The 14304-nt window shown below is 45.0% G+C and overlaps 1 protein-coding gene across 1 annotated transcript in view; it reads right to left on the bottom strand.

Annotated features, from left to right (window-relative positions):
• Positions 1-1160: 1160 nt before the first annotated feature.
• Positions 1161-14304, bottom strand: part of LOC118516760 — a 44807-nt gene continuing 31663 nt past the window's right edge. Inside the window, exons 3-5 of the mRNA XM_036062674.1 lie at positions 6458-6696; positions 1636-1694; positions 1161-1336 (exon numbers count right to left, since the gene is read on the bottom strand). Of these exons, the coding sequence (XP_035918567.1) occupies positions 1188-1336; positions 1636-1694; positions 6458-6696 (447 nt within the window). The 3' untranslated portion in view covers positions 1161-1187. The remainder of the gene's footprint in view (positions 1337-1635; positions 1695-6457; positions 6697-14304) is intronic.

The raw sequence follows: 14304 nt of genomic DNA, 5'->3' as shown, positions 1-14304 counted from the left end.
AAGCAGGAAAACTTTTTCCTGGCTTTTTTTTGCCTCCGAAACAAACCGTGTTTGTTGAGGACGTCGTTCGGTGGCTTCTTTTTTGCCGCTGCCTCTCTAACGCGTCTTATTGAAACTTTTCCAAATCACGGCCACGGGTGCTTCAACTCCTGTTGGGGGCTGTGTGTTTGTTGTGCACTTTTGCTATGTTGTTGCTCCCACGCCACTGATGATGTGGGAAGTGAAAATTAGCTTACAACATAAAGCAGCATTCAAATCTATTTGCGACTCGCTTGACCATGTTTCGAGAGAGAGAGAGAGAGAGAGATCAGCGGCTTCTTCAGCTGCTGGACGGGGAGATGAGCTGATGATTTTCTCTTTCTTTTGGGATTTTGATGAGGGTTTTGCCTGATTTTCGGTGTGATTTTCTAGGCATAATTCGCATGTAAAGGGTTATCAAAAATCACAAAATGATTTAGATGGGTTAAAAAGAAACTTGTGCGAAATTTAATGTTTGAATGAATTTGTTTAGAAATAAGTGCATACTGCTTGTGGCTATGAGATTTTTTACATAGCCCCAAAAATCATTCCTAATGTCATCACCGAAATAAATAAAAAAATAATAAAATATTGATGGAAAAAATTTGACAAACAGAAACAATCAACTAAAATTGTTTAAAAATGTAAAATAATTTCAGTAAAGCATAAAACAATTAACTGTTGACCAGAGAAACAATGGAAAACGTAATACAACAGCAGTGTAATGGAGAAAGAAACAACGAAATGTATGAAAAAGGACAAAACAGAGTAGCAAAAAAAAAAACGCTCGAAGTAGAGCATTATTAGGTCAGTCGTCGTCGGGTCTCTGTGGTTCTCGTGTTAATTACTTGGTATCGGTTTCCTATTTAGTCAATAATGTCCGGTACCTTTGTCAGTTTTTACGTCTGTGTGTGTGTGTGTGTCTGTGTGAGTGTATTGAAATTGTTCTATTTTTCTCCCCTCCTTTGTCGTGTGGAAAGTCAGGCTAATATAAATGTGTGGTAAGTTTGTTCCCTTCCCGGTCCGTTACTGTGGTTAGGCGTGTTGGGGGGTTTTTGTTGTTGTTTAGAGCTAAAGAAACGGGTTGTCTTCTGCTAACCGGAGAGTAAAATTGGGTTGTTTTGGGGGGTGGGAAGGGGGGAGAGGTGGGCAGGGGGAAAGTGTAAGTATTACTTGCATGCAAACAAACGTACAATGGCCGGCCTATGTAGCACCCAGATACCCACTTTGGCCATCTGAGCTTGGATGCCCTTCGCTTGAAGCCCTTTGACGGCACCCTCGGCACACGATGGCGACTCGAAGTCAACAAATCCGTATCCTAGAGAGAGAGAGAGGGGAGAGAAAAGAGAGGAAAGGGGGGGGGGAAGAGAAAAAGAGTAGAAATGAGAAATGGGAAAAAGAAAATTAATGAAAATCATCGATCCTCGGTTTGTCATGTTCCGAGCCCGAGAAGCCATATCCAGCGTTGGCACAAATTGGTACTCGCCGCTTGTGCCCCACCGCTCCGTTCCTGATTGGAGTAATGTTGGGTTGGGGGGTTCGGTGGATTGTTGGTTTTGTTTTGAATTCTGGTACGATGGCTAGAAAAATGGGTTTCGGTTGTGGATAGAGTCTTACCTTTACACTTGTTTGTTGTTTTATCTAATATTGCCTTTGTAGAGATGATGTTACCATACCTGGAAACGAAAAATAGAGGGAAATCGCAATTTAGTATTAATTATACTAATGAGAAGGAGTTAAAAATAGCCTTATTTAACCTGTCCACCGTTTGATTGTTTCAATCCGCTTGAGATTTAAACACTATTTTCAAATCCATAAATCATGATTTAAATTGCTACGACTATTATTCATTTTTTCCCTAAAACCTATAAAAAAAAACCGTAATAAAGGTCAACTGCTGTGCCCTACCGCTATTAGCTAGAAATATTTTATCCCACCTCCCCCAAGCAGAAGAAGTTTCGCTCGTGAAAATTATCGAATAACGATCGGACAATAATTAATGGCCAAACAGACAGTGTTCGACCGGCCGGGTTTTCCGTTTTTCCCCCCTGCAAGTGCATCATTATCGTCCCCCCTTCCCTCCATTAGGCCGATCGAGCTTTTTCCACCGTGGGGGAACACGTACGTACTGCTGCATCGTGGCCGTGTGCAAAGAGTGGACTTTAATGTTTTTTTTTCCACCGGACACGTTCCGTTTGCTTCACACATGCAACCAATTTTTAATTTTTTTTGGTTCTCATTTTCACAACGAACGGGGTGAAAATAAATAAATTTGAAATCTCGGAAAATTGCATGTGACAAATAAAAAAGTCCCGAGAAAAAATGGGAAAATGCTCCAAACACGTGGGAGAGATGTGTGTGGGGGGGAGATGAAAAAGTAAAACAAAACGGTGGATAAAACCAACAACGCACACACACACACACAGGAAGCGGAAAAAAGGGATGAAGGAAGCACGTTTTGCGCCGAAAAACGGGAAAGCGGTAGGTTGAGGGAAATGAATGGGAAATTAATTTGGAGCGATGTACTTGAAAGTGTAAACAATTTCCGGTAGCGAAATTTTCCCGGCCCCACCCGCTCTGCTACTGACCGCCAAGGCTGCCCGGGGTTGAGCGGAGTCTCGTCGGGAGTTTTCTCGCCGACGACCGCACTGGGAAAACTCGTTAGCGTACCATGAACAATTGGGGGTGGCCGAAAGGGGTTGATAATTAAGCGTATCCTATTTCGAACCGAAAGCGGCGAATCGGTGTTGTGCAGCACCACCCGGTGTTGGCCGTGCTTAAGGGAGCATAAACACTACTCGCCAACACATTATCATTGTGAACGAGCGAGAGAGAGAGAGAAAATAGAGGAAAAACAGCACATCAGGGTGATATGAAACCAGAACCCGAACGTCGAACAAAGTGCAAAGTGCACCAGTGCATTAGTGCAAACGAAGCGAACAACAAAACAGAGAACAAAACTAAATAGGAAGCAAAAAGCCGGGGAAAACCAAACCAACGTAAGGTAGTGGAAGCTTAGTTTTGAAAAAATAATGCAAATTAGCGAGACAAGACCCGGCTGCACACAGTGCAACGGAGAACAATACACAATTCAACGTAATAAAGAAGGACTTGCTGGTCGGTGTTTGGGCTCGTATGACTAACGATGGGCAGACCGGCGAGTAGGAAAATACATCCCGGTGACTAATGAACGGATGATACCGTCCAGACGATGTGATTCGTCTCACCTTTAACCTTCTGGAGCGAGGAGACGAGCGAGAGATTTCTTGTGTCTAGAAGCTTAGACGAGGTGAAGAATTTTCTGCTTAGCTCATTTTATGCAATAGTACCTTAAGAAGTAAAAATGAGTAGTAAAAGTCCTCTCAAACTCAAAAATGGTTTAGTAGACGCCTAAAGGTATGCAATCGGCACACATTTCACTAAGCAGAATGGCCAGCATAATTATGCACAGCAGATGATCAATAATTAATCAGGTCAGGTGTGAATGGTAATTATGGACAGGCATAAAGCATGCACGGATCGAAATCGAACATCGAATAATGGGCATTTATCGACTATGTATGCTTCCGCTTGGATGGAGTTCCTAGTATCCTTAGTGAGTCCTTATCCCTTAGTCAGGCTTGAACGTTTGAAGTGATTAACTGCTGGTACTGTTAAATCAAGAGAATTATCTTGAATTCTGGATGAGATTTTAGCTTTGTACAACTTCCGCTTATTTAGACTTCTTGTACTCCATCTCCGTAGTCTCTAATAGTTTTGACCTTATAGCACTGAAGAATTGTTTGTTTATTGTAAAAGTTTGCTGGAAATAATTCTTCACACCCCACTCAAATACTGGGCAAAAGGAACTAAAAATATTCCACCAATCTATCTTAACTTCCCCACCATATTGAGCCATCGAACGCCTCTACTTATTGATCCCTTTTCGGCAACGCACGTAGGCACCGTCGTCCATACAGAGATGTTATTGGTTTCGCATGACACAGCAATTCTGCGAAACGGTGGCGGAAGGCACGACTGGCAAATGCCGAGTGCCAACTAGCTAATTATAGCGCTTCCATTCTGTGGCTTCCTGGAAGGTCTCCACAGCTTCCTACGCGCGCACCGGAAGCCATCTTGCGATATATCGAACGGCCATCATTATTGGAGAGCAAAGTGGCAGCAAATAGTGTTTGACGAAAGTCGATCGTTTATCGGGCAAGGTGACAGCTCCGAGCGAACTCCGAGGAAAGCGGATGTGAGCCTCTTAGTCCTGACGCGCCCAGGACTGTGATGGTCCTTCGGCTGCCATTAGTGTGTAGAGAGAGAGAGAGAGAGAGCCGGGAGCTTTTCTTCGCACGCGAGGAATAAATTGTGAAGCGTACGGAAAAGAAATCACATCTTGCCGATCCGCGGATCAATTACGGCACGGAAACAGTGTATTGAGCAATGGTAAACATTGCTCACTTATCATCACTTCGCCGGGATTGTTTTGTGCGGACAAGAACCCAATTTATCTTGCTACTAGGTAAAAGCGCTTCGGCCAATCGTGAAGCGCTAGTAGGGATGTCTTGGACACCCCCCCAACACAATATGCCGACGAGCATAATAATGAACTTTTCCACCAAATTAATGCCACCAATATGGACGCGGCTAACGGTTGGGGCGTGGTGCCTGTTGGCGTGCGTGAGTTGACTTTTTGAGCAGGGAGACGGTCATCAATAAAAATCGACCATCCGCCGGTAGAATATTAGAAAGACCATCCGCCATACAACAAATAGATAAAAATGGCCAACACAGATCCTTTATTGAACGATTTTTAGTGATTCGCCATGGTTCATTATTTGGCAGGAAGAAGGACCCCAAATTCCCACAACACAACCGAAGCGTATCTCGCTGAGTATGTGTGAAATATCGATGAGATTTCCTGTCACCTTCGCCCGGCACCAAATATTGGACGCATTCCGCAGCCCTCCAGGAAAAGTTGCCCAGAGACGGCCACATTGCACGCATACTTGTTCCTCTTCCTCGTGTATGTTTAGCGCCGTGATAAGTCGTTCGGTAAAGGAAAAAAGGATGGTAGCACCAACTTGTCCGCATCTTGTCTGCCGGTGCCCTAACCTACTGGGTCTCGGAATATGTATATATTGTGCCCTTGTGAAATGCAGACGAGCAGCCATTCAGCCGAGATCGGAGCGGCAGCAACCAACATCAACCATGGCATAATTTCCATGCTTCGCATGAATAAAAGATTGATTGTGGGATTTGTGGGCATTCGCTGCCTATCTCACCCTCGGCGTACACACAGTGGATCTCCTCCACCAGCCACAGCAGCGCGCTGGCAAATGAGCAGGAGCTGGCGGTGTATCCTTGCTGCCGTTGCCTCTCATTGCTGTAACGAAACACGGTGGCCCCAACTAAGGGGGGGGGGGGGGGGGGGTGGCCGGGGTGGCCAAATATTAACGACGGCAAACCCCCGGGCTTGGGGCAGGGCAGACGAGACGAGAAAACTCATTTAGAGTTATTGTTCCACAAAACCCGACCGGTCCACAGCCGGGTGGAGTGAGCAGTGCTGAGCCTCTGAACTTCGAACAGATTCGGTTCCGGATATCTCCTGTACAGGAGGTGTTTGTGTGTGTGTGGTGCAATCTCATCTCATGTATTACTATTATTTGGTGGTGGTGGTGGATGCCCACCGTTGCGTGTGGTTCGTGAAGCCTTACGCGCCCATTAGCGATGGTTTGGGGCCCGCTCATAAAGTGCGGCACGATTGATGACATTTATGCGCAATCATTCGAGAAGCGTGAGCTTTTGTTCCGGACAGGTTTTCGGCGACTGAGGGAGCATTTGGGGGTTTTGCTGTCTGCTTTTTTTTTCGTCGTCCACAAACCTCACAGTTAATGCCTGGATTGGTAGTGGCTTTTTTGGTGGTGATATTAAAATTACTGGAGCATGGTTTTGATGCTGGTGTGCGGTGTGGATGGTTCGATAGTTAAAGGCACTACTAAGCACTACTAAATCGCCGACCATAAACCCCTATCGATAACGCTTGGTTGGTGGAGCTTTAAATGAAGAATCTGGATTCAGTTGTACTGATTGATAACTCTTCCGAAGAATTCGGTTCCTATAAATAAGGGCAGGAATGCTTCGCTGTGAAACAATCATGGATCAAGCATCAAGATCTCTGGCCTATTCCAGGACAATAAACCCCTTTTCTTGTAATCATTTTAGATGACATGTCCCGTAAGTTAAAACCTCCATTAAATTCAGCTCGACCGACTGACGCAAGCTCGTTGTGAAATATGAATAACCACCAACCGGCGTGGCGCAACCCTCTGAATGCTAATCACATCAGATCACGCCCTCACACGTCATACGCGCGCGATTGTTGACATTATTTGCAAGGATGTTTCCACCGCGCTCCCGGGTCCTATTTTCATCTTTGCTAGCAAATACTTACTGTGCACACATGTTGACAAGATCCTTGTCGGTCGTGCCCTGTTGCAGGCCGCGAATGTAGAGGTTCGTTTTGGACAGCTGCTCCGTCTGCTGTGGCGTGTTGCTAGGACCCATCGTGTTGTTTGTGTTGGTCGTGTTGCTCAGGCTCGTGCTCAGGGTGCCGCTCTGCGAACCGGTGTTGGACGAGCTGCTCGAGTTCGTGTTGCTGGGCGACGCTGCTGTCGGCACACGCTGTCCGTACTGGAAGATTGAAGAAGAAGGAGACAGGTACGGTGCATATTAGTTTTTTGGTGGGTTCGAGCAGATTTTAAAAATGGCATTTGGTGTGTTGTTTGCTGGTACCAGGAATTCGCGTATTTGACCGGATATTCGGAGGCTCCCATTTCCACAAGTTCGAGAAATTAAAGGACATTTCCTGAGATATTAAGACAGCAAAGAATTCCTGATCCTTGCCTACCAAAAGGGAAACTACTAGTTCCAGTTAGTTTGACAGGATAGGGAACATCAAATGAATTCCTTGAGTGAACTCTCTCTCCCTTTTCTATGGCTAACGACCTCTTAAGTCATTTATGGCCTACTAGACTTAATGATACCACGTAGTTGGATTGTCAGTCCTCACTATGGGGGAACAGCCCGGATGAGATTAGAACCCCGGTCCTGTCGTATGAAGACCGGAAGACCGTTGACGCCTTTACCATCGGGCCGCACCTGGATGGAGCTCTTGGAGCTCTATTATCTGTTGTATAATATCCACTAAATTTGCTTTAAAAATTGTGACACATCTCAGCCTTTCATTAAGTTTCCAGTCATAAGGAAACTAAAATAATTTCTAAAACAATGATCATCAAAATTCCAACAAAATTCAGCTCCTTAACTGAAGCGCCAACCCAGCTGAGCAACGCTGGAAAAAATATATCTGTAAACTTCCATCTCAGAACTTTAAAGGATACAGCCGTTCTGACTACTGGCTACGCTGCACGAACAAGGGCCCCAATGGCTAGGGATTAATAACAACAAACATCAGTGGACCGCGAATAGTGGAAGCACACTGGAGAAACTAATGAATCTTGCATCAGTTGTTATTGTGCTTTGAAGTGTGTGTGTGTGTGCTCGGAACGGAACCTACAGCCGGTCCTTTGCACAGTTTACACCCAGCCTGTCGGATGATATGCATTCCGCTTGGGTGTGTTGTGCTTTCGACGCCATCGAAGATCAGACGCTTCCTGGGAAAAGAGGCCTGCCTGAAACGGTTTAGAAAATTGGTACCAAACACACACACAGACCAGAAAGAAATAAACAGCAAAGCGAAACGCCTTCGGGAAATGGACAAAGCGGGGGAAGTGGGAAGTGACTCCTCCGATGCCTTGATGCTCCCCCCCGCGCTTGATTAATTCGAAAATTTTAATAAAACATTTTTTCGCTTCAGCGCCTCTTTCTTCCCGATTGCTCACGAACTCGTTGGAAGCAAAAAGAGAACGAAGACAGCGGCGGGGAGGCTTTTCTCCCAAATCGAATTTCCACGAATTCCGCCACGAGGCTACCTCTTAACGTATGGGGCGGATATGGCGAAAAGAGCAACTTTGAGAAACTTACAACTCCAGACACAGGCGAGTTTAGGAAAAAAAAAACACTCCAAAAGCACATAGGCATATCGGGTTTTTGGTTGGTGGAGTAACTTTTGGAGGAAACTTTCCAACAGTAAAAGCAGCAAAAAAGAAGAACTGAGCAAAGGAAAATTGTAAGTATGTTTCACAGGACATGAGAGAAAGAGAGAGAGAGAGAGCGTGATTGTAACATCAAATAATATACATTTTTGTGCTTTTTTTTTTGGGAAATGGCGAATTTTGTGGAGGATAAAAATATGAACCAATACACCAACAGCAAAAAAAGGGTCATCTGTGGTTCTTTTTCCTTCCGGTGTGCTGTAAGTCGTTGTGAGATTTTGAGTGAGAGACGAATGCCCCATCACTTTTTCTTGATATGCTCAGGATTCCTCCGCCTCTGGAGTCTGGTAGGACTTATAACGGCTTTTATCCCAATATCAGCTCACAAGACTTTGGTTTTATAGTTATAGGAAAAATTGTTCGATTTTCCTTTTATTTTTCACTCAAAAGTGATGTTCCGACTGGGGGAACCTACATCCTTCCGGAATTCACATGCACGATGACAACTACCGGCTGACTCGTCTCGGGTGGAATTTTTTAAAAACTTCACCACCGGTTCACCACCGACCAACCGAGATGCTTGTCTTTCCGATCCAACCCCAACCCTTAAAGGTGCTCTTCTGCGGTGGCAAAATTCCCTGTATGCGCCGCCGCCACCAAATGCGCTCGAGAATCCCTTCATCAGTATGCAGTGTATGTGACGATGGTGCTCGAACGCGAAGGAATTTGTTCGCTCGCAGATGCTAAAATATTTATTCGATTGTATTTGTCCTGATCGAGCAACTGCTGCGCGCGCTTTGTACGTTTGTGAACGATTTACTTAAACCAGGTGTGACGTCAGTAGTGTTTCCCATGGGCTTTGACTAGAGATCTCGTTTTCCGTGAATGCTGTTCTGCATTGGAATAGAATGACGCATTATGGCGCTGCTAGAGTGGTACTTGATTTGCATTTGGTCGGAAGGAAACTAAAATCTTTATACTCTTAACAGTTCACATTGAATACACATTTCCAAGCAAGTTTTCTTTTTCGCGAACAGTATCGAACGCGTAGAAAAATTCCATTTTATGGTTTGATTTAAAAAAGGAAATCTTTAATAAGGGGAAGCAATCAGGAGCTACCATGAAGAAACGGTCGGCATTGTGTGGGCGCCGCCAGTCACATCGAAGTGTGAACAACGCAACACCGGTCGACAGATTTCTTCTCCAATTTTCCGTCCTGTCAGTTGTGATGTACTCTCTGCCCCGCCATGGTAAAGGTCAAATCGTTTTAATTCCACGTATTGAGCACTGTAGCACGTGTGTGTATTTATTTAGTTGCCTGGATTGATGAAACATTGCTTTCGTTTTTTTGAATTGCCTTTAAGGTTAGTTAAAGCACTTTTGCAAGAAAATTCAAAAACAGGGTTTTCCAGTTGATTTTAAAAGTATAGCACCAGTTTGAGCGATGGCAGCGACTGATATGACAACAGCTTCAGGTCAGATGCTATAACGTTTGGGGAACATTTCTCGGATGATATCACAATAGTCGCATATAATTTAAACAAATAATACGATGCTCAGAAGGATCTTTGGCCCCGTATGTGCGGTATAACAATGGAACCCTCCAAGCTACATTTGATGCGATCGATGCGATGCTTTCAGATGAGAATAGCACCGAAAGCCGATCATGTCATGAGAATAGCACCGGACGGCCCAGTCCGTAAAGTCCATTCAGGCCGTCTCCGTGGAGCCTTAGGAGACGTGGTTTGTGACGTTGATTGTGTGAAATTAAGTGCTACAATTGTAACATCCTCTGGGAAAGTTGCCTTCAATGTGCCTTAAACAGCGTTCGTTACTTACAATGATGTTGTTCTAGTGAAATCATCTAAAAGTCCTTGTTATGTTTGACTTTTTTCCTAGAACGTCAGTTGACTAAATGTTTCAAAATCGAAGCCCTCTTGATGGGGAGCTTATTTGTAATTCAAATAAGCAACTAGAGAGCAACAAAATTGAAGGAAACAAAACGTTAAAGTCGTATATTTTAATCACACCAGACACAATGTTTCGAATGATAAGAGAACGGGCGACGACTTCATGCTTTACTGAGTTTTACTGACGAATTTGCGATGGTGACATTGTCCGTTTGGCATACAAATCGAGATTTGCCTTTAATGAGGTTGCAGATTGATAAGGAAATGCACAAGCAATGGTTTTAACAGAATCTGCGACAGTCAAATTTATTTTTAATGTCCGCAAGAGCGGTTTTTGGTGACTAAGAAATTGTTACTCTGGCTTGGTCTCAACTTATTTCAATAAACAACTACTTAAGTTAAGGGTAATCTGAGTTCATATATAAATAAAACAAGCTATTCAAGTCTCATGACAGATATAAGCTAGACAAATCATAGATCTCAGCTGCGGAGGTTTCATTGGTCTTCGTGTTATCATTCGTTCTGTATCAGTGCTTCGGGCAATAGTACTAACCACACAAACAAACACATCAAACAAAAAAGTGATTAACCGTGGGGAACCAATAGCGGAAAGTTGGCGAATGGGGGGGATAAAAACCAACACAAATCGCCCATTCAAACTGACCAGCCGTACTTCTATATATATACCTTTCGGTGTACACAAAAACTCCCCGCAAATGGCCGACAATGGCTCGTTATAGTTTGGGGAGCGTAATGAGAGGAAGAAAAGAGGTTGAAAGAGGTGGAAAAGTGGGAAGGGAACCATCTCACTCTCACACGCTATCAGCAGGAGGTAGCAGGAAAAACGATCTTGAATCGCTCATTGGGACTATTAATGCAAGGCTCTCACTAGCCACCAAAAAACCTATCGCCCCTAAACATACATTAAAGAAAGGGCAGTCTCCAAGCTCTACGGGTGTTTGCTGCAAATTTTCCTGCAAATAGCTCGCACTCGCCTCCTTTCGCTTCCTTATCATGACTTCACTGGACGACTACTTCGGGACATTTGGTCTCGGGCGCACCCCTCCGTTCCCCCCTCCCGTTCCAGCGGTTAGAGGAAGCTGTACATTCGATAATGGCGTCCGTTGGCGAATGTCAAATCATTTCGAAATACCATCCCCCCTTTGTTTCAACCTCCCTCTCTCCCTTTGCACCCCCGTCCATTAGGATTGTATGCGTACGTACGCAGGAACGGTTAACGTTTATGATGACGACAATCGGCAATCGATGTCACTGGCAGCCATAATCGTAAATGATTCATGGCTGTCGTGCGTATGGGCGCACCCGATCATCGCGCTAGCGTGACTACCCGGGCTGGCGCGATAAGCCCGGACCGCACAAAACACTGAAACAGTTTTAATGCGGAAGTTCGGGTCGTACGTATCACATGCGCTTCTCGCTTCACAGGATGACGATGCTGGTGGTGGACGGTAGAGGGGCAGTAAAATCAATGCGATTAAAGTCGATCGATAGACAATTTTTGGGGTGGGATGTATCGGAACTACGGCACGGATTCAAGTAAGCTGATAAGAAAGTTGGCTGTTTAAAGCAAGAATGGTCCCCCTGAGTTCTACCCTTGACTTCGGGCTTTGGAGTTACAATGAGCTCCAATTGAAATCGCATTGTCGCCATTGCTATGATGGTCAATGCTGCCTTATCAACCTGAAACCGCTGTATTGAAAAGCCTGTTGGCCCTGGCTTTTTTTTTAAATTAAAAAACCTTTTCGGGGCGATCCAGTGGCCGAGGCGATAACGGCGGCGGTCTTCACACGGCAGGGCAGGAGTTCAAATCCCAGACCGCCTCCCCGTACACAGCACTGACTACTTTACTTCGGGTAAAATCAAGTCACAGAAAGCCAGAAATGGCAGGCCGAGACCTCTCGAGGTTGTAGTGCCAAGGAAGAAGAATAAAAACCCTTTCGACGGAGGATACTGTTTTCCAATAAATTAAACTCTCTTGGCGATTCTCCCGACCTCTTAGAAAAAAAAACTGGGAGAAAAAAGTTTTCCCCATAGCATCAGGAGCAACAGCAGCAGCAGGTGGGTTCGCGCAGCTGTGAACCAAATTGTTTGCGCTTGCCAACGTTTGCGTGTCATTGAACTTTGAATGTCGGAAGTTCCGCGGCAGGACCTCCTAGCACAACAGAAATAACTAAACAAACATTTGCAGTCAAACCTTTCAACCTTTTGCACGACGCAAGCCCGACCAAAACTTTATAGGAAATTTATCATAATTAGACAGCGGGAACCTTCGAAAAACGGGGTCCCCGCCTTCGTCCCGAAAACTTCCACAAGCAGGACCAACTAGAGCATTCCAATTCCTTAGCGCGGCTGCTACCTGTTGGTAATTATGTTCGGTTTAACTTTCAGCGCTACCCAAGTGTCGAACAACATGCTGTGCAACGACCCACATCCTTCCCAACTTCCAACGGCGGAATCAACAGCAAAACCAGGCGGAAGGATACGCTCAAGAAGTCGCCGAAGGACCATCCAAGCACAGAAGAAGGTCACGGGGTTCAATGGGTTTTTTTTTGGAGGCGGATTTTTTTGTTCGATTCACGCTTCAAGGAAATGACACGACCGTTGTCCAGATGTATCTCGTGTACCTCCTGATGACCCAAAACCCTCCCCTTTCGACCTACTCGAATGGCATCCTTTGACCTTTTCCCCCTATTGGCAGCGATCGGCGGGGGGGGGGGGCGGCGAGTGGAAAACTTGTAAATCTGGCATCGTTTATTTTAAAACAGCCCACCAACGCCACTTGAGGGCAACTTTTATTGCTTCGGTGTTGTGATTTAATTAATCGATTACACCTTTCCCTTTCTGCAGTACAGTTTTTCCAAGGCAAAAAAGGGGGTCCTTTTTTGAGGGGTGGGCGATTGTTGCCCGTACTTCCTACCAAGCCAACGGGAGCATAATTTTCCCAAACAACTAAAAGCTGCTGCTCACTTATTCATTGCCGGTGCTTTTTGGGAGAGAACAGGAAATAAATATCCCCCGGCAAAACAGACGTGAGACGCTGGCTTGGAAGGTGGTTTCCGCCTGTTTTGTGTGTGATTTGGTCCTGCGGCGATGGCCCGTTAAGCCATCTCCAGGTTAAGGTGGTTCGCGGTAGGAAAGGGAAGCACGGGGGCCACTTGGTTCCACTGCCGAGATGCAAACAAGTGATAGTGTTTGGACGAAAAATGGAAATTTTACCACAGAATTTGGTTGGGGTATTCTGGGAGGAAGGGGAGGGGTGGTCTCTTCTCTTGCGGTTGGAAAAGTTTGTCTAATCGATATACAGGATAATATATATGTAAGGGTGGGTATATAAATGACATTTTCCGGTGGCAGATATGATTCAGTGCAACAGATATATCTCAGGAAAATGTAAGCCTCAAACCGAAATAAATCAATGGGAAGGTAAAATTTAACGGAAACACAGAAAAGAAAAGGAGTAAACCAGAGAGAGAAAAACGAATTACAATACAGAACACATTATGCTTCAACAGGGATGTCCTGGACATGGATGGCTTTAAAATCTCCCACGAAAACAAGGCTACATTTCTTAGGAATCGTTAAACCCTGTAAGAGTTTTCCCCATCCCTAAGGAAGCAGCAATTCCGTCCCTTTCTGTTGAATTCCGCAATTCGCGATTTTCCGCTCTTAAAGACCTGTCAGCAACAAATGACAGAGGTTAGAAAGTGAAGATACCTGTTATGGCCCCTTTTTTGCCTTTTAGCGGGATCGCTTTTCGCCGAGGCACAGCAGCAAATGGTTCCACGCTGACCTTTTGTCTCACTCACGCTCTCACGCGCTCTCTCTCTCTCTCTGTCCTTACCACTTGGAAATGTCAAATTAGTTCCGCAATTCTAATTTCCTTCAGGGCGTGGAAAAGCTCAATGCTAGAAGTTTAGAGCGAATGGGCAAAACCACATTCGATTTTCCACGAGCGCATCCTGGGGGTGAGTGAGCTAGAGTCCATCAGTAAAAGGTTTATCATAAGAAAGAAAAAACGGAACAGAACAAGAGAGAAGGCAACAAAAAAACCATCCCAAAATGCTATTAAATGCTGCTCAATCTAATTGAATGCTTTCAATCAATTAAACGTTTATACTCTTCTGGAGCGTATATAGTCGCGTTGGAGCCTGGTGGTGGTGATGGTTGTGCGCGGCACGGACCATTCCAGGAGCATAATTGAATATTGCTTCCAACACACGGAAGTTTTGTCCCAAAACTCTTCTCAAATACGG

The sequence above is a fragment of the Anopheles stephensi genome, unplaced genomic scaffold, assembly GCF_013141755.1.
Source record: "Anopheles stephensi strain Indian unplaced genomic scaffold, UCI_ANSTEP_V1.0 ucontig39, whole genome shotgun sequence".
Classification (NCBI taxonomy): Eukaryota; Metazoa; Arthropoda; class Insecta; order Diptera; family Culicidae; genus Anopheles; species Anopheles stephensi.
Note: the sequence above shows the minus strand (reverse complement) of the source record. Positions and strands in the feature narration are given on the sequence as shown.